This window comes from Centruroides sculpturatus, unplaced genomic scaffold, assembly GCF_000671375.1.
Source record: "Centruroides sculpturatus isolate CEXI.00-Female unplaced genomic scaffold, Cexi_2.0 scaffold652, whole genome shotgun sequence".
NCBI classification, from domain to species: domain Eukaryota; kingdom Metazoa; phylum Arthropoda; class Arachnida; order Scorpiones; family Buthidae; genus Centruroides; species Centruroides sculpturatus.
Window position 1 is genome coordinate 391,231 of NW_019384803.1, and position 22,742 is coordinate 413,972.

General features: G+C 27.8%; 1 protein-coding gene across 1 annotated transcript in view; it reads right to left on the minus strand.

Moving 5' to 3' along the window:
- Positions 1-275: 275 nt before the first annotated feature.
- LOC111629605 (DNA ligase 1-like) overlaps positions 276-22,742 on the minus strand; it is a gene marked incomplete at its 5' end in the record, with an annotated part of 29,645 nt that continues 7,178 nt past the window's right edge. The window contains 6 exon segments of the mRNA XM_023373504.1: positions 276-579; positions 860-952; positions 2,353-2,550; positions 19,480-19,605; positions 19,607-19,633; positions 20,992-21,074. Of these exon segments, the coding sequence (XP_023229272.1) occupies positions 496-579; positions 860-952; positions 2,353-2,550; positions 19,480-19,605; positions 19,607-19,633; positions 20,992-21,074 (611 nt within the window).

Genomic DNA, 22,742 nt, shown 5'->3' on the forward strand with positions numbered 1-22,742 from the left:
ATAACAAAATTTAATTATTGTTCTTTTTTTTAAAGACTTAATTCGAATATTTAGGGCAGTATAACCCACTGTTTAAACACTTTTTAATTAAGTAAATTTTTAAATTAAACTCGAAAATAAAATATATTCACAAGGTTAAAAAAAAGAAAAAAAAAAGAAAAAGATTTGNATAAAAATTATACAAATATTTATTTATATTAATATGTTTTATTTTGAAAACTTGCTTACGCCAGATATTTGTTTATATACTTTTTTAGATAAATAAAATACAGTTCTTTTTTATAAATATATTTTATTAACAACATTTTTCTTACTTAACACAGTTGTAAACAACACAACAGATAATGGAATTCAATAATTACACACAGAAGAATATAAACACACAAAAATATTCTCAACAGGACTATCAAATATTTGAATTAAATTGTAAAAAAATGAATCAATTAAAAACATTTTATTAAAAAATTTGTACAAAAATACTTCGAATTTGATTTTTCAATAGAATTCATTATCATCTGCATTGGTGGAATGAGATTTCTGATTTTTCACTTGCTCCTGATTATTATATAATTCTACAATCTGCATAAAATATATATATATTTTATTAATTAAATACAATATCATTACATTGTTTTGAATAACACTGAAATAAAACTAATTAAAAGAAAATTGACTAATTAATTTTTTTTTCCTTTTCTTTAATTAAAGAAATTCCTAAACATTCACAATATAACACTGACAATCATCGGTTTGATTGCATTCTTTCCTATTTCTTTTTATATTCAAATAAGGAAGAAAAAAAAATTACTGCAGAATAACAAACAGATCATAAATATGCTAAAATATAAACAAAACTTACTTGATTAGCAGAAGTAGCTTCTTCAGGAGTTTTGTCTTCTCTTATCCTAAGAAATCTGGGGAATCTCAAAGAAATCCCTTTTTCTGGATCAAGCTATCAGAAAAATTATTATTATTAAATTTTCTTCTTTCATCAATATTTGAAAATTCTTATAACAAATTCATTAATAAATTTAAAAACTAGAGTTTTTGTTTATATAATTTATGAATGTTCCTTTTCATTGAGGAGTTTCTCATTTGTTTTTTTTTTTTTTTAAATACATTTCATCTAAGTTTTAAAAATAAATAAAAAGTGTACGTGTACAAGTGAATATGGCCGTGTTAGAAAAACAAACGTACAGTTCACATGTACCATATAAATTTCAACATATTTTCGGAGAAATAAATTCAAATTTATTTAATAGACAATCTACAAAAATAAAAATTCATTACTTTAGGATACACGATACTTTATAATGAATTGAGATCAAATAGACTATGATCTAGAATAAAATCCATCTATAATAAATTATTCTTTTCTGAAAATCTTTCTTTAACAAGACAATTTACTGTAATAAACAACAAATCATTTAGCAATGTCATTGAAAACATTACTTTGCTCATGAACAAATTAAATTATAAAAATTTAATATTTAAGATATATTTGCTTTTCTGTAATCCCGAAAAGTAATTTAATTTTGTATAAACTATCTAACTGTAATTTCCGCAAAATTATGTTGATAATCAATGATTGGTTATAAATAAAATTTAAACAGATTTCACTTAATATATTACTTTAATTATGTAATTTATGCTTAAAATATCTTAAATAATTAATTAACAATAAAGCACATTTTTAATATCTTCATTTATTATGTGTAATATAAGAAATGATAAAACTAACAAGTGAATAATTAAATTTATAAAATTTGTGGTTAATATGCATTTTTAATATAATGATAGCAATTTTAATTATATTTTCAAAGGGTAGCCAATTTTTAAATAAAATTTCATTTGAAATTAGAATAATAAATAATGAACAAAGAAAAATGTTTCTTTGAAAAACACATCAATATTTATACCATACTTAATTTCTATATGAAATAGTATTTTTGATTATTTTAAGCATTTTTAATGGCAATAATATTATACAAAAACTATAAAAATAAGTATTAAAATTCAGACAATATTCACTATTAAAAAAAAATAAATTTTATAATTTAGAGTTAGCATCTTAATTAAATATCATAGTTTAAAATTTCTCTGAAAATGCTTAATATAATGAGTATTATTTATAATAATAATAATTAAAAAGTATAATAAATAACAACAAAATGAAAGATGTGTCGTGTTAATGATATTCGTTTAAAATTTGATAAGCTCAAGTAACTGAAAATGTGATTACTTTTATGCATCTTTTTGGTTATTTTATATACATAATTCTTAATAACAAAAGACTTCATGTAAATTAATTCTTTTTAATTTTTAAAAATTAAATAAATAAATAGAACTTACAATTCCAACAGCAGCTTTATGAACAGGAGATTTAGATAAATCTGCACATTTGATTTCCCAAACTTGTACAGGTTCAAACCATTCATCCGGCTCAACACTGGAGTCATAGCGATAATATGATTTCGGATTTGATATGACGTGTTGTTTGAAGAAGGTATTGTGCAATTCTAATTCTTCTTCTGTAAAACCAGTTCCAATCTACAATTATAAAATTTATTCATTCATATAGTAGTTATTAATTCTAATGGGCGTTTACCATGATTAATTTATATAAAACTACAGGTTATTTTAATGATGAATACTTAATACTTTGAATACATTATTTAATATAGCTTACATTAAACTATAGCTATTACCTATAATATGTTTTATAAATATGATGATATTTTTTATTTAAAACAGTTAAATTAACTGCGTTAAATAAAATACCGAAATATATGATATCTAATCAAATTTTATTTCATAAATTTATAAATCATCACTTTATTCAAAACAGTTTTAATAATTAGGCAATGTATACACAGTTGACAAATTGTTGAAGGACTGTTTTTGTCATCACTCTGGCTAGCAATTGTACACACACAGAAGTTGCACAGTGTTTGTACAATTGTGTACATACACTGGTATATGCACACAGCTGTGTATGTGCACATGATCCAGATACACTGAATGTATTCAGGAAAACCAACATATGTTTGAGTAGTTTTGAATCAAGAACATCATAGAGGAAATTGCTATTTGTATTCACATAGATCATACAATCTCCTCTACAATGTTCTTGATGCAAAAGTATACAAAATAAGCTCCATTATGGGAACGAATAGAGTTGTAAACCATTTATATCAATACTGTAGGGCCAATGCTTAAAAAAAAATATATATATATAGCGGACTGATTGATGGTTGATTTATATAAAATATCTCTATTTCTACATCCTGTCTTATGATGGGCAACACTGGGAATAACAAGTCTGATGGCAAGATCCTCTCATATAATTTGGTGAGTGGTGACAGAATTTTTGCTGGTGTACATGGCCTTTCTGATTGTGCTAGGCCAGGGGTGGCCAACAGTTTTTGCCCATGGACCGAAAAGAAAACTTTTTTCACGGGCCGAACCAGAGGCTGCCCTAGGAAGATTTTGAGGTGGTGCAAGATCTCATTGTGGTGTCACCCCGTAGAGACTAAATTGTACAGAGAGACTACAGATACATTTTTCACATTATCATGATTTATGAATGCTCTATTCTGTACTTAAAAGATTTGTAATGGAGGGTTAACTCTAACTGGACAGCGAGTTGTTGATTTTTTTTTTTAGGCGTCAGAATTTTTCATCGAGCTATTCTCACCAAAATTGAAAGATTAATCGCAGGCCACATCCAGCCCGCAAGCCATATATTGGCCATGCCTGTGCTAGGCCAATTCCTAGTTTTAACACAAAAATGCCAGTGCATTGTTGCAATATTCTACAACTTCATAAATGTTGAAACACAGTTTTATTGTGTTGTCATCTGCATACACACCTGCAGTAGAACCTAATGAATATGTCATAATAATTAAAAAAAATGCTTAAAAAATTTGTTGACTGCAGACACAGATCCTTAAGAAATTAATTATTTCAATCCAGTGAATGCTCTCTATCCTCAGCAAGCTTGCCAAGTATCTGAGACCTTAGTGCTGCTAGGTTGGATCCCTTTCCTCTACTCTCTCGGTTTCCAGTCTTTTTAAAATTTTCTTTACAGGATCTTCCCACCAATCATGACTCTTCCTCAGGAAAAGTTTACAACTAGGTCCTCTTGCCTCAGATGTGGGTGAAGCTTACTTTTACATTTGTTGATCTCCGACCCATTTGTTTACTGCTTGATGTTTACCACCTCTACATAGTTTATGACCAGACCACCCTTGAGTCAATTTAGCGAGATTGAAGCTTCCTTTTGCCTCCCCTCCATTTCCAAACCTATCTTTACAAATCCCATTCCAAAGTAATCTTCCATTGTATCTTTTGAATTCAAATATATTGATATTGCTTAAATACTTAAAAAAAAAAAAAAAATCAGGGCACACAAAATTAATGACATCTTATTAAACAGAATTGGCAAAATAAGTAATTATAATATTTAAGTTTTATATTTGGAGATTTATTTTACAATATACAGTGATATAATATTCTGAAAAAATACTGAAAGGCAGATTAAATAAACTGATTATCACAATTTTGTTATTTTGTAAATAATTTCAAATAATATTCATTTTATGCATATTTTAATATTAGTTTTTCTCTGATATACGAGATTTAACTGTAAATAGCATATAGGGATGTAAATATGATATTATATAAATCACTGTGAAGTAAATATTATATATATATATATATATATAAAAACATTAGTTATTCAAACAATTAAGAAACAGAAACAACATGAATCTACTAATACTAACTGGATAATTGTTAATTATATTATATATACTATCAATCATGTGCTACATAACCTGTTTTTCAGGTGTTAAACTAGAACAGAAAGACAATAAGTTTAAAAATTTTTCTAATTTTAATGCAAATATCTTCAGGAATATAGTCATTAAAGAACATAAAAAGTACTTTATTAGATGGTGTAATATTTCAATTTTCTGTTATAAAATATTAAAGTAATTATTACTTAACATAATAAAAGAAAAATAATGCCAAAGAAAATTTTTAAACCAATAGAATTTTATCATTAGATTAAGCATTTATCATATTATATGATAAATGCCTAGGTTAATGATAAAAAAAAATGAAACAAATGTCACATTTTTATTCATAATTATATATTTAACAATTACTTTTCTTTGTCATTATTTTTTCTCTTTCACTTTGTTAATTACCCTGAAACCTTGGGTGTAAGCCCCCTTCATATATAGGCTTATTTTTATTTTTATATTATATATAGGCTTTACTATAGGCTTCATATATAGGCTATCTTATTTTATTCTGGAGTTATTTCCTAAAACTGCTGCAGAGTATAGCCAGTTTTAGGAAATAACCCCAGAATAAAAATAAGAAAGAACAGCAATCAAGATTATTATTATTTATGTAAGTCTGTGCTATATAGTAATTGTTGTATCTTTACCATAATAAATTTTATAAATATAAAAGTTCTAGCCTTTTATGGGACGTTACCAAATTTTAGTGCATTTTTCTTTTATATTATAGTTACAGTATTTACCAGTAATCATGTTTTTCAGGTGTCAGTTGCCCTTGTGCATAGGCAGTGAGCTATATAGCCAAGGGGTTTCAGGATATTATTTAATATTTTATATCTTAAGTTAGAAAATCCAAACCAATAAACTAAATAAATAAAACACCTTTCATATTGTTCAAATTCAATATATTCAATATATTTTAATTGTTGTTCTTTAAAAGCTATAGCCCTGAAGACATTAACATTAAAATTAATGCAAATATTTCAATTTTAAACTTCCTTTACCCTAGTTTAACACCAGTAAAATGGATTATATAATACCAAATTACTCTTTAACTACATTAGAAACTGATTAAGTATAATCAAAATCAGATTAAAACAGCAACATTTTTATTAATTAGCTATGAATTAGTTATTTAGAAAGTAAGTGGATAAAACAAATGATAATGTTCATGAAAATTTTATAACCTTAACAAGGATATAATATTCAGAGAAACACACAAGAGAGGTTTTGGAGATTCTATAAGTTAAAAATGGTATTACTTGTCAGACTATAATTTTATGAATATTTGATTGAATGAATCTTTAATGAAAACAAATATTGATAGTTTATATAAATTTATCTATTACCATTATATATAATTCAAACATATTCTTCATGAAAATGCATTAGAGTGCACTTACATTCATATATTTATTTGCTGTAAGTAAACAAATAAACAAACAAAATAGATACTATATTGTTGGAATATAATTTCACAAAATATTCTATATCAATTACTTTATACATATTTAATTTTTATATCCTTTATTTCAATAGACTACTTTCTATGTTATATGCAAAAATATGAATAAATTTAAATGACGTCAATCAAGAGCGCCGTCGTGAGACTAATTTGCATATTTTTCTATATGATGATTTAATATTTTAACGAGATTTGCTTATTTTGCAGAACTAACACGTCAACATTAGGAAAACTGTTATCAATAAATTCAAATCAATTAAGAATTTTTTAAATAAAAATTGCTATATTACAGTATTAAAAATTTCATATATGGAACTTAAAAATGTATTTGTAAAGAAGTTAATGTAGATACAGAAATCTTCAAATAAAATTTTATACATTTAAGTAAAAATGTCTGGAGAATTATATCGAGTTATTCATTAAATTTGATGAGAAATGCTATTTATTTATAATATTTACTGTATGATTATTGGACAAAAATAAAAAAATAATTTGTATAATGATAAACAACAAAGTAATAAATTTTAAAAGTTTTAAGAGAAAATAATATATATAAATAATAAAGCTATTGCTTAACATTTTCTATTATTATTTTTTGGCAATAACAATAATAATCTTGTTTTATGACTCTAGTCGAAACAGAAAAAAAATAATTTATGTTATACAAACAACTTATTTTTATTTATTTTATTTTTATTTTTCTTCTTAATGCCATTTTTATTAAATCAGAAAAATTATATAACATTTATTTTTTAATTAAATAAAATTAAATAAGATTAAAGGATCACTTAAGAATTTGTAGTAGAGATGATTTGGCAATTTTAAATGTAATTATCAATATAGTTAGTTTGATAAGGTACACTTATTAAATTTGAGTCTGTTTATGCCACAATTTAAGAGTATCAACTGAGATTAACAAGATCACTAATAAGGAAATTAAAATAATTCCTTTCTTTTTTCCTATTTCGAGGAAACTGCTAAATTAAATACAGGAAAATAAGTGGAAACCATTTTAAAAGTGAAAACAATTTTTTCATAAATTAGTAAAATAATTAACCAAAATATAAAATGATCTAACAAAATAACATTATATTTTTTTAATTTAATAAATCTAAAGATAAATAATGTTTGTTTTTGGCTTTAGTAACAAGTTTAATGTATTATTTTCTTAAAAAAATGGCAACATTATCAGTAGATACTAATGATGTGAAAGCATTATCAACTTATATTAAATTTTTCATACATTTTTACAATAGCAATTTTTAACGTTAAAATTTTTATTAATAATTTATAACAAATTTATAATTTACTGCATATCAACCTTTTATCCTTTTATATTAATTTATATTTTTTTAAAATTAATATTTAAAAATTCTCCAAATAAAACAAACCATAACAGTTAAATGAACTGACTTCACATCATGTAATTTTAGTTATAATCATGAATAAATCATCATAACTTCTGTTTTGAAGTTTTATTGATTTCATTTTATTTGAATAAATACAAAAATGAAAAATAATTATATCTGAACTTGTATAAAATACATCAAGTAATAAAGCAAATGCACAATGAGACTTTAGAGATTATATTAATAATAATAATTTTAATTTAGTTAAATTTATATTAATGGTATTTAAACTTGAATTTCACCATTGAATTGAGTTATCTGCAATCAAACGAAAGTTTAAATAACATTTTAGAACCAACATTTCTACTTTTTAAAATATAATATGCTTATATATATTGATGAATTTTGGTTTCTCCAATAAAAGTACTTCCATGTAGTTAAGTACTTTTCAATGCTATTCAATTAATATACAAGAATATCTTCCGAAGTTTCAAGAATCAAATATTAATTTCAGAATTTTTCTGTCTTAACGAGTAAGTTACTAAACAATTACATAATGACTATCAATCGTAATACAATTTAAAAAAATAAAACAAAATTATAATTGCTTTGTTTTTGATTTACAACACGCATTGTTTATATTTAAAAAAATACAATAACTATTATTATCGTACAATAAAAAATAGAGTATGAAAATAATTAAACTGAAATGAAAAATAACAATTTAAATGTAATTTAATTTAACAAACAAAGAATGCCAAATTTTTATAAATTAATAATTTGTTTCATTTACAAAAGGATAAAAAAACAACATATAAATGAACTTTCACAATGAAATTAATAATTGTACCAACAATAATAAACATTGTTTACGAGCAAAGAAAACCTGGCATTACATCAGGACAACAACAAAACAACATAATACTGTCAAGTCGATATATATAAACTCAGAAGTTAAATAACATTCTTATATTTTTACTTCACTGTTCCTATTACAAGAAATAGTAAAGATGCACAATTAAAAACAGTCAAAAAATTAAAAAAAATATAAAATACTACTACGTTAACAAACCTTTAAAGTCCAATTAAGACAAATGGGGCAACCTATTCAATGTTGGACGTCACTTCAGTAAAATTTGATCCCCGAGGTTGATGCCAAATGCTATTGTTGGGTAGGAGCCAAATGTTTTTAATCATTTTTTTTAGTGTTTATATTTTTCTGAAGTATTGTAATTGATGGTTAAGGTTTATTTGGATCTCAAAATAATTTTTAATAATTTTTATCCATCAGCATATTTTCTTTTATTAACATTTATTAACTTGAAAACTTTAATTTTTTTGTTAATTTATCACAACATTTTTACATTCAAAAACAAATATTTGGAAAATGCATATTTTTTATTATAGAATTTAATTATATTCTTATTTTTATGACAAATATTTTCAAGTTAGAATAAGAAAAGAAATGAATTATAATTGAAATGTCACAATAATTTAAAAATTTTATAAATGAATTAATATAACGATGAAAAATTTATTATTATAAATTTTTAGCTAATTTTTATTTTTATATTTCTAAACGCTTAGATTATTTGTGGAAATTTTTACAATATTTCACCTTGCAAAATTATTTAAAATAGACCAGCAATGAGTCGTGTAAGTTTCCCAGACAAACTTTAAAATTGTGTATGGTGCCATCTGTTATGAGATTTTATTTAAAGTGGCAAAAAGCTTAATTTTCAGGGTAGAGATGAGTTTTGTACGAAATTGAAAATGCTAATAGGGACTAAAATCTTCATTAAGTCTGACCCCACTTGAGATGTGACAAATGACCCCCTATATCTTCCCGTCCCCTTGACCTTAATAATGCCAAAATTTAATAGCATCAATCCCCTAAATACACAAACCTCCTTGCAAAGACAAAAGTTATTAAATTCTGAAGTATGTGAATAAAATCATGTCATAAACATACACATACACTAATATCTATATGTACAGAAAAAAAATCCCTAAAATTTNGGTAAAAACAGCATTGCAGGAGATATGGGTGGCTGCAGAAGATTGCTTACAGTAATGCTTCCAGAAGCTGTATAATATCAGTTTTCAATATGTGTAGCAGGAAGGTTAATGGCATAAATATACATTGGTGGACAAAACTTAAGGACGAAGAAGAAATGGGCATGTATATGAAAAACTACATGTGATTGTAGATCAAGAAGAAAACAATAGTATTGACAGCATGTTCAACATGGATTAGTATAATAATTGTGTTCAAAGGAAGTACGCAGGATGTCAAAAGAGGATGTTTTTGTAAAAAGTGCATATTATCCAAAGGCATGGTTGTACAAATAATGAACAATACTTACTACAAACAATCCTGAGTATCATGTCACCGTGAAGTGTGATGTAACTTTGTACATGACATGGCATACTCAAAACAACATGATCCAGGATTTGTTGAGGCAAGTTGTCCCATTCCTCTTTCACTGCACAAATGAGGATCTCCTTGTTTGTCAGTGGATATTGTTGAACAGCAGTACATCTCCCCAAGGCATCCCATACATTTTCAATCGGATTCAGGTCAGGAGAACGGACTGGCTAGATTATGTGATGAATATCTTTACTGTCAAGACACTCCTACGAAATTGAAAATGCTAATAGGGACTAAAATCTTCATTAAGTCTGACCCCATTTGAGATGTGACAAATGACCCCCTATATCTTCCCGTCCCCTTGACCTTAATAATGCCAAAATTTAATAGCATCAATCCCCTAAATACACAAACCTCCTTGCAAAGACAAAAGTTATTAAATTCTGAAGTATGTGAATAAAATCATGTCATAAACATACACATACACTAATATCTATATGTACAGAAAAAAATTCCCTAAAATTTTTTGCATTTTTTGATGTTTCAAAGTGTCCCAAGTCCAAAAATGTAAAAATCTTCAGGGTGGTCACTTTTTGACTGATCACCATACTTTCCCTCTTATATATAAGCCAGGAAAGTATAAATCAAGCTTGGTCTCTCTTTTATTTATTCATAATTAAGTTTGCTATACATTTAATATGACATCATAAATGTGACAAATTTTCACACAATTAATCAATTAATTATTCAAGAATTAATCATTAATCTAAATGCTAAAGGAAAGAGATTAATCATTTTTACAGCATTTTAAACACTGACAATTTTATTTTGTACATTATGCTGTTGTTGCATATTTAAGTGCAGTTCTTATACCACACAACAATTAAATGATTTTTTAAAATGTTTTCTTCTTCATAAATCAATATAAGATTTTAATAAAACATTTTCAAGATGCCAGGAAATAAAAGTAATTTTTTTTTAAATGCTTTCAAACCTAAACTGATTTCATTTCAGACAAATTGAAAATGATGATCGGTATAAAACAAATTTTTGAATTCAAAGCTTATTCAATTAAATATGTTTACAATTTTAAACATAAAAGATTTCTTTTATGTTTAAAATCTTTTGTTAAGAATCTGTTAATATCCTGTAAAACTATTTTCTACACTTAAATCGCTTAAGATTAATTCTCGCAATTGTCACATCCCCAGAAAAGTTTTTTATATAAAGTGACAAATGGACAAGATAAAGTTAGAAAGATGAAAATAAATTGATCATAAACTAACCAAAGTTCTTGCCTGGAAAAAAGGAAAATGACTTTTTTGGATAATCAATTATCCTTCCATCCTTTTTTAAGAATAAATTTTATTGGTTTCGTAACTTTGAAGCTGCAATTTTATTAATTAAAAATTAACATTATACTGTGCTATTTCTATTGTATGTTACTGTAATTGTATTATATAACTACATTAATAACTTCATTATTACAGTTTTATAAAGTATATAAATTAAGTTGTTACCAGGTAATAAAAAAATGCATATAATAAACAGGGACATACAATCATTTGGCCTAAAATTACAATTATTCAAATTACATATTAGTTAAAAGTAAAATAAAGGCAGTAATATATAAAATTAATGTATTTCAAATACCACCCCCTCAGAAAGCCTAAGCATCCCTGAATAGCAAGGCATTTATTACTACTGTGAATATATTCTAAAATTATATATATATAGGAACTAAAAGTTTAGGGAGTTGACATATAATTCCTTGCCTTGAATAATTTAGATCAATTCACAACCATCTTCAAAATAATCCCCTTGGGTGATTATACTCTTTTTCCAGTTTTCGTACAGCTTCTAGAAGCATTACCATAAGCCATCTTTTGCAACCATCCATAATAAAATAAAATAATCTCAGGATATTTAGATGGCTGGATTCATGCAAACACCAAATATCTGGGCATAAAATGTGGTCATTTGCATGAATCCATCCATTATAAATGGCCTGAGATCACTTTGATGTCATTTTGAGTCATCAAATGAGGTAAAAACAGCATTGCAGGAGATATGGGTGGCTGCAGAAGATTGCTTACAGTAATGCTTCCAGAAGCTGTATAATATCAGTTTTCAATATGTGTAGCAGGAAGGTTAATGGCATAAATATACATTGGTGGACAAAACTTAAGGACGAAGAAGAAATGGGCATGTATATGAAAAACTACATGTGATTGTAGATCAAGAAGAAAACAATAGTATTGACAGCATGTTCAACATGGATTAGTATAATAATTGTGTTCAAAGGAAGTACGCAGGATGTCAAAAGAGGATGTTTTTGTAAAAAGTGCATATTATCCAAAGGCATGGTTGTACAAATAATGAACAATACTTACTACAAACAATCCTGAGTATCATGTCACCGTGAAGTGTGATGTAACTTTGTACATGACATGGCATACTCAAAACAACATGATCCAGGATTTGTTGAGGCAAGTTGTCCCATTCCTCTTTCACTGCACAAATGAGGATCTCCTTGTTTGTCAGTGGATATTGTTGAACAGCAGTACATCTCCCCAAGGCATCCCATACATTTTCAATCGGATTCAGGTCAGGAGAACGGACTGGCTAGATTATGTGATGAATATCTTTACTGTCAAGACACTCCTCTACAGCTTGTGTGCTATGACAAGGCGCATTATCATCCATAAAATGAAACTTTTCACTGACAGCACCTCGGAAAAATCAAAAATGTGGGATAAGAACCTTGTCGATGTACCATTGGCCAGTCATGATCCTTTGGTCAAGCATATACAGGTCTGTACAGCTATTGACCATGATGCCTGCCCACACCATGATACTGCAAGTCGGATATTGATCCCTTTCCTGAATATTTTCGGGACAATAAGCACTGCTAACCTCCTGCCGTATCAGTTGCCATCTAGAATCAGACGGTAGACTGAATCTACTCTCATCTGAGAAGAGCATGTTAGCCCAATCATCATTAGTCCAATTGTGATGCAGATGGCATCATTGCAAATGGGCACTTCGGTGAACTCTTGAGTGTGGGACATCGACAACAGGTCTTCAGGCGTATAGTCCTTTCTTTCACAAACGTCTTGCAACAGTTTTACGGGATATCTTAGTTCCTGTGGCTGCCTGTAAATGACTTGCCAGTTCACCAACTGTGCTATGTCGGTTCTTTTTCACTGAAAGAACAATATACTGATCTTCTTGGGGTGTCGTACTGCATGGACAATCCGCCATTGCACCTGTTGCACATTCCATTAGTTTGAAATGCTGCCCATAGTCTAGAAACAATACTCTGCACAATGTTAAATTTATGGGCAACATTTGTTATTTTCTGCTCTTCTTCCATCTCTCCAATCATTCTTCCATGAGTAAAATCATCTAAATGATGCCTGGAAGACATGTTCAGAATTTTATTATTGTAACTTCACTCCTTTCCATTCAAATTTCACATCTAACGAAAACTGACTACACACGCAGATTGCCTGAAATCTCTTATCTGTGCTGTCACATGACCAACACGTGCAGAACTCAAACATTTGCATAAGATTTACATAACAGAGTACATCATGATTTCAAGCATATTTCAACAGGCTGTTGAGGTTCAGTTTGTAACTGTAATTGTTGAAAATGGCATTCGTCCTTAAGATTTGTCCACCAGTGTATTTTCCATTCTTCCTTAAAATTGTTATTTTGTATTTTAAAACTTCTAATGTAATAATTTCATTTGTTACATACTATTGTTAACGTGTTGAACATTAATTGATCATATTTGATAAGATCTTTTTATTTCATAAGAAGCTTGCAATTGTTAAAATTTTCCTCTAAAGCTTTTATTTTCTGTTAGCTCTTATGCTTCGTCTTTAGTCACATATTATTGCAACTTATCTTGAAGTGCTAAAACTAAAAATTTTTCAAATACAGTGGAGTCCAAATACAATGCAGAGGGGGTATGTTCCATATTACAGGAAGTTGCATTATCAGACAATTTTATGCAAGTTTAAACCTAGACCTAGAAGTCGAAGAAAACATATACCTCTGGATGACAAAATTAGAATTTTGTATAAGTAGTAGTCACAATTCTTTTGTTGTGTATAGGGAGCATGTTATATGAGAGTTTATTTTTACAAGTCAGTTAATGATTATTGATAAACATTTTTGAAATTTCTCCATATGTAGGCAAAGGATTTATCTCATTATGAAGTAAATTCTCCACTTTTAAGTCTCAGGGTATAATTTTTATGAATAACATTTACTTATTATAATCTAAAATTACGAAGTATGGTTAATTACATTAATTAATATACAACTTAATATAGAAGTATTGTGTTTGTAAGACAGTTAATAGTTCTATAAAAAAAAAAAGTCCAGCAACATTTAAAACTGCATGTGTGGTGTCATCTGTTATATTTTATTTTAAAAACTTTTTATATTTTTAATTATTATAAAATGACAAAATATTTAATTTTGAGGGCAGGGATAGATTTTATAAAATATTGTAAATGCTAATAACGAATAAACTCACCATTAAGTCTGACCCTACTTGAAATATGACACATGACTTCCTTTATCTCCCCACCATGTTGATCTTTAACCCACTAAAATTTAATAGCATAAATCCCCTAGTACACAAACCTGCCTGCAAAACTTCAGAAATTTTTGACAAAAGATTAAACTTCAAAGAGGGGTGAACAAAGTCATGTCCTCCACACAAACTATCATCCGTACATAAAGGAAAAAAAATTACAAATTTTTTTTCTTTTTTTTTGAATGTCTCAATGTTCCAAGGTCCTGAGTCCAAAAATATAAAAATCTCGGTGGGTTATTTTTTGACTGATTACCATACTTTCCCTTTGTTATATATAACAGAACCAGGAAAGTAAAAATTGCTGAAATGTGCAGGATTATGATTGGCTACTAGAGTGTTTAATTAAGTATTTCAATAATCAATTAATTTTTTTATAAATGCATATGAAAACATCAAATCATAAAAGGATTCACCTAAAATGCAAGAACACTAATTTATTTCATCCAAATTCAAATATCAATTAATCCATATTCATACAAGAGGTTTGCTATCAATCTGTCCATATACATACAATTTGTCTTTTGTTTTCTAGGAAAAGTTTGCAACTTTTCCTAGAAAACAAAAGACAAATCTGTAAACCAAATCACTTTTATTCAACATAGTCATCAACTGTACACACTTGCTACAACATTCCTTCAATTTCTGTAACCCCCCACAAAATAAACTCCTGAGGTTGTTCCATGAATCAGATCTCTATGGCATCAATGACCAACTAATTGGAAGTAAATCTAGCAAATAACAAGATCTCATCATCATAGATTATCATTATTTTGCACCATTGAGAAAAGACCTGTAGATGATAAGATTTACTTCCAATAAGAAAGTCATTGGTGCCATAAGTGGTCCAACAATTTGAGCCTCAAATCTTTGATTTGAAAGTCAAATTTATTAGTGAACTTCGACTTTTGACTTTCAAATCAAAGATCTGAGGCTCAAATTGTTCTCTAATAAATTTATTAGAGAACTTAGACTTTCTTGCAAGACTTAATTGGTTTACAGGGAAATGAGAGGCGACACTTAACAGGAAAAAAGAAAAAGAAAAAGCAGACAACAAAATGGACAATAAAGAGCGTTCAGAGAACAATATAGATTTATTAGCAGAAATTATGAAGATGTCTCATGCAATATTAAAAGATATTGGAAAATTAGTGGTTGAACATAGAGAAGAAGGGAAAACATTTAAAGGGCTAGATAGCACCGACGACATTAGAACAGAAACCGAAGCTTTTATGATTAACAGCTTGTTTATAATAGCAGTGGAATGGATGGCTGCTAAAATAATAAACTCTACACTGACCGTGAAAGAAAACACCCACTTCTTCAATTATTGGTCTGTGAAACTTGAGCTAAGTGAAAGCTGATAGGTATATTTATTTCCTTTTTCGGATCAAATTACAACAACATAAATATTTATGTTGTTGTAATTTGATCCGAAAAAGGAAATAAATTTTCTCCAGTTTTGAAAGGGAGAAAACTGATTGAAATAAAAGATATAATCATAATTTTTTTATAAATGATTACCGTAACTTCACAACTTAAAAAATCTCATGCTTTATAAGCAGGGATAAATAAGTTATCATTGATTAGTTTTGTCAATTAAAACAGTCACGTGACACCACTTAATTGCCCCTCCTGACCAACTGCCTAATCCTGATTTTGTCACGGATCAGAAGGGTCTATCTCAAAACTCTTTGATAACAGGTGGCTTGTCCTAAAAATGTAAGTGATAAGTTACGGTGGCACTTATCAATAATAAACAGGTGCATACTTCATTGGGCCGAACTGCCTCAACTTAAAATGGTTGTCCCGTAAAGCATAAGCACATCCTCATGTACTGTTGCACATAAGACACATATGGTGAAAACAAAACAAAGCAACTATGCTGCTAGTTTTGTAACTGCACACATAACCTTACATTTTCTGTAATACATGTCATAATAGCAAAATATATAATAAATGGCTTTATTAAACACGTTTTTGTCATTACTACTACACTGAATATCTTACCACATCTTGAAGTATGATTCTTTTGTAATAATCACATCACCTCTCTTTTGCCATCTGGCACTGTGTTTTTATTTGTATATACCATGTCAGACTTACACCCAGGCTGTTAGAACAGATCCTGCTGTAAGTTGAGGTATATCTACTACTATACTACTACATACTACTATATACTACTATACTGTACTACTACTACTTTAAAAGTATTTAAATCAGTTGAAATTTAAAACTACAGAATGACTTACCAAATAATGTTGAATTAAAAGAATTATTTTAAAAAATCTATTACAAATTTTAAATCTTTATATATAGATATTATTGTATATTAATTAATAACAGATCTTTATTGTTCCTGAATTAAGTGCATATTAGTTACTCTATTGCAAATTAAGAAATAGATTTTATTTATAATTTAGGTCTGCTGTTTCATGTTCACACACAACATTGAATATATATAATAATATTTTTCATTTGAAAGTGATAGAGCATCAAGATTACAATCATTTGTAAGCATTATTGCCACTCATTTCTGAAGGAAGTAAATATATTTTCTAATGATGCAATGAATAGTATATTCAGCCTCAGCCCGAATATTCAGCCAGGAGCACGGCCGAATAGCCGAATATTCGGCCAAACTATTCAGCTTGATTAATGCACGTATGAAAATTGGCGCACAAACTGCATTATGGCAAGGATTGCGCACCCTGCTCTCTATTGGCCCGCTGTCACAATACTTTGCCAATCGCGTTAATTCTTGACAGTTGTAGCAGACAGACATGAGTGTCATGGCAGTATGTATTAAGTGATGATATCAAATGTGGATAACAATGAAATGATCTACACATGTAAATAACAGAAAAAGAACAGAGAAAGACCGTGAACTGAAAATGTGCAAATAAATATGAAATTGAATTGATAACATAATCGAACAAATCAAGGCAGCTTATTGGCACAAAATTTGCGGTCGTCAATGCCAAATAATTGTTCTCGTAGACTTCAGAAAGCTAAATGCTTGTAATGAAAGTCATTTAGCATCCTTTGACCTTTTACATAAATAGCAAAAAATTGCACTTTCTCAAACTTAAAATGTATGTTCAGCATTAATAAAAGTTACCAAAATGATTAATTTAATGTGTTTTTGTTATTTCTTACTCCTGTTTTTAGGTATATAGTGCTGAATAGTGATTACATATTCAGTATTCAGCTGAATAGTGAAACATAGGCCAAGTACCGAATAGTAACCGAATATTCATCGCATCATTAATATTTTCTTATTTTAAGGTTCTTTATATTTGGTTGCTGTTAGAACAAATTAGTTTTTCTGACTTTTCAATTTACATTTTATAGTTTTCAAAACAGCAACAATTAAAATAAGTTTTAAATTGTCATTTACATTTTACTTTTATATATCATATATTTCTCTTAAATATAATCATACTCAAAACTGTCCATGGGAAGATAATGAAACATGACTAATTTATGTCAATGCAAGAAAAAATAATGTTTTATAAGTTACAGTTTGTATTTATTTCTCAAACTAATATAAACATTTAAAAATACATCAATGTCAACATTGGTTTCACTGGAGTAAAATTCTTCTTATACAAATCCAGAAGAGACTAGAAAGTATATCTATATTTGCTACTAAAGTTACCATATTTTCAACACTCAAAAAAGCATTTTAGTATAAATTTTGAATTATAAAAATAATAAATCATCATATATTTAAATCTGTACTGACCATTTTAATACACTCTCTCAAGTCAATCACCATAAAGCAATATTATGTATACAATTGTTGTATTGATAAAAATGACAACAATCCTCAAAGTAGTGCCATATGGTAGCCTATATGGCTCTTGTGCCAAAAAATTCCAACCAACTAACTGGCCATATGATTTCTGTACAATCATATAGATAACATAATTTTCTAAAATATTTAGGCATATATTCTGGTTTAATCTGAAACAACTAATGGTCTAATAATAAATTATAATTTCATTCAGGTTGGAGCACATTAATGTGCACTAACAACACTAAATGAAAGTCAGTATTTGGCGCTCCTTGGGCTCCGTTCTCTCAAAATGGAGTCAACCTGATCAATCACCAGTTTTTGGGCAGCCAACACAAATGGCTTAGTGCAGCAATGGCAAACCTTTTCCCAAAGGCAAATCAAAACTGAATTTGAAATTTAATTAACTCCAAACTGCAGGCCAAATATTTAATTTAAGTAAGTAAAAAAAAATATAAAGGGTTTACAAATTTTATTTATGTAACTTTTTAATCTACATCAGAAAAATAGCAATAAATTATACAATTAGAAAAAAAATGATTATAGTAAAAATAAATATTTCATTTACTAAGAAATCTGTTGTTTATTTGATGATAATTTTTCTGAGGTTCATAATCTGTGGTCTTTATGACAACTTCAGGATCCCAATTTCACTCTACACATGCAAAGTTTTGAAATCTATATTTTTTTTTATAATTTAAAGAAACCTAATACTTTCTAAACATTTAATTCTAATACCCTGAAATCATTATGTGCATCATGAGCTTGCCATTGCTGGTTTACTAAGGTTTAGTAGTGCTAAAATGGTTTATAAAAACACTTCTAAAATTATATCATCTAGGTAATAATAATAGAATAGTTTACATTGAATAACTTAATATTAAATTTAAAGTTCTGAAAGCAAAAATTAAATATTTTAATTATTATTTATTACAATAAAATAGTTATTAAAATATATATATAATTTAATAATATTTATTTTAAAAACTGTTTTAAAAAAATATATTATTTTAATACTTTATATTCTTTTACTATTAGTCATATAATTTTTCAAATGTAAAACAAAACATACTTTACAGACTGTCTGAAATTCTTCATTTTCAACATCGTAGCAAGCCAATAAAAAGCCACCGTAAGTGCCGGTTCTTTTTCCCTTTCCTCGATAACCTCCTATCACCACAACGTCCAAAGTGTCGCCAAACACCATCTAAATAATCTTTCTTCAACTAGACGGAATAATAATATTAAATAGAAATAAATAAACTTATACATTAAAATTCTTCTTTATATTATATATAACTTTATAGAATAAACATATATTTAAAATATTTTTAGCTTGCTTTTACTTTATTTATTAATTCAAAATAACTAGTGTTATTTATAATATTTTATGTAACAGAAAATATAAAATAATACATTTTAATTAATTAATTAAATTTAAATTTTAGAATATTCCAGAAGAAAAGATCAGACCAGAGTGGGACTCAAACCTGCAGTTATGGATAGTATCTGGACCTCTACAGAGATCTGGATACCCATAACTGGCAGTCATCTGCATGGTAACCATAAATAAATTAAGAAAAGTTTTAAATCAAATAAGAATTATTAATTATTTGCATTGCATATTGATAAATAATTTTTAAAAAATCACAAAAATGCATTTTGTAAATAAAGAAATGTTAAAGTCTAAAGTTTCCTTTTTAGTCTATACACAAATGTATACAATTTTCTAAAACTTCAATTCAGTATGCAAGTACCAAATGAATAAATGCTTTCCATATCATTCACATTTACCAATATATTTCACTATTTTTTTAAAAACCTATTAAAATCTAAATGTTTTTAAATAGTAACTTTTCATTTAGAATTTCAACTTTACTAAATTTTTAGAACGTTGCACATTCCATTAGTTTGAAATGCTGCCCATAGTCTAGAAACAATACTCTGCACAATGTTAAATTTATGGGCAACATTTGTTATTTTCTGCTCTTCTTCCATCTCTCCAATCATTCTTCCATGAGTAAAATCATCTAAATGATGCCTGGAAGACATGTTCAGAATTTTATTATTGTAACTTCACTCCTTTCCATTCAAATTTCACATCTAACGAAAACTGACTACACACGCAGATTGCCTGAAATCTCTTATCTGTGCTGTCACATGACCAACATGTGCAGAACTCAAACATTTGCATAAGATTTACATAACAGAGTACATCATGATTTCAAGCATATTTCAACAGGCTGTTGAGGTTCAGTTTGTAACTGTAATTGTTGAAAATGGCATTCGTCCTTAAGATTTGTCCACCAGTGTATTTTCCATTCTTCCTTAAAATTGTTATTTTGTATTTTAAAACTTCTAATGTAATAATTTCATTTGTTACATACTATTGTTAACGTGTTGAACATTAATTGATCATATTTGATAAGATCTTTTTATTTCATAAGAAGCTTGCAATTGTTAAAATTTTCCTCTAAAGCTTTTATTTTCTGTTAGCTCTTATGCTTCGTCTTTAGTCACATATTATTGCAACTTATCTTGAAGTGCTAAAACTNATCTAATTAATAATTTTAAACGTTAATACCTTTAACCAATTATGAGATCTTTTGGCTATTTCGTAACTGGCATCAACGTCCAGAGTTTTGACCATCAAACCTTCGCAACTCTCTACAGAAGTAAAAAAACACAAATTAGAAAATTCACCAATATCCCATAAGTTATATATCATTTTCTTATATCCAAAGAGGAATAAAATTTTAAATTATGGTATATGGTAAATTAAATACTTTTTCTTTTTTTAAATCTGTGTGAAAGGATGAAAGGACCCTGCTCAAACCTAACAGGAAATGGGTCCTGACAGATTTGGCAGAAGGCCACTAGTCTCTATAATATAGAGTGCCATAACACTACAAAAGCCTCATATACAGCTTATAGTGCATTATAAACTATATTCAGAGTGCATCCATTTGGTCAATGCTGCATTGAGTTTTAGTGGTCCCAATCAACAGTCTCTATAGGCACAGAGTTAAAAATGGGCAGTTTTTGAGTTATCAAGATCCAAGATGCCAAAACAGCATGTGTTGCAAACCTCTAAACCCTTTTTTGTTTCAAAATATAAACTTTTTTTTTTCAAACATTATTGATGTTTGACATATTACCTGGATTTCTTTTTGGAAAAATCATTCATTATGTCATTATGCAATACATGCAAATTTGATACTCCTGCCATTTAGTTATACTGCACTAGTAGAGTCTGTATAGAGCACTTCCCTATACAGTACACAGACACTATACAGACACCCATCTTTCAAGAGAGTCACTCGTCAAGACTTGATCATGGTTGAAAAGGAACTCTACAGGACATTTACATTTCAAAATAAAAAGGATTTAGGACTTTACAACATGTATGTGAATTACACTGTTTTTGCATCTTGAATGTTTGATAACTCAAAAACAGTTCATTTTTTGACTTCATGCTTGTGGAGACAACTAGTAGTACAAAAATATGAAAGATTCATCCTAATCCAGGTGGATTTAGCAATATTTTCTACAAGGTTTGTGTGGGATCCTTTCAGTTTTTAATTATTTAAAAACAATCAGCATTTGAAGAAAATAATATATCTTCTCATCGATCACTGGCTACGTAATAATCATCTGGACAAAAAAATTTTATTAAATAAGCTATAGAAAGTCTATTATATATATATGAAAGAAATTTTGAAAGCCTATTACTTATTTAGCATGTTTTCATCCTAATGAAAACAATGTAATAAAACAAACTCTGAAAAATTCTCAAGATAAAACAAGAGAGAGAATAGTGTGTCTGTCAAGGGAGAAACAGAAAAGTTATATATTTATGTATATAGTTAATACAAGTTAATACACATGTATTCAATGAATTTGTTTGTTTCTTACAGGCAGCAATTAAGTATAAATAGTTTTCCTTTTAAAGTTTCTTTTGACAAATACTTCATTGACTATATTTTCCAATTTTGTACAAAATGATGCTGGACCAAATATTTGGCATTATTCAATATTCAAATACTAAAGACCTGTATTTGATATTTGGACCAAATACTTTCCCAAAGCAAAACTATTCACCAAATAATCTCATTTTAGAAGAGGAGGAAGGAGAGGGAGAGTGAGTGAAAGAAATAGCATGTGTGTGTTGTGAGTGTGTCATTTATTCCTTTCTGAAACAAATATGACTTTAATAAATAATCTTAGTAATAAAAAAATTATTGAAACTGGATAAATGTCTGAATGAAAGCAGCACACCTTGAATATCTCAGCAATAAATTTTAATAGACCAAAAACACCTTTGTTGATGGCACG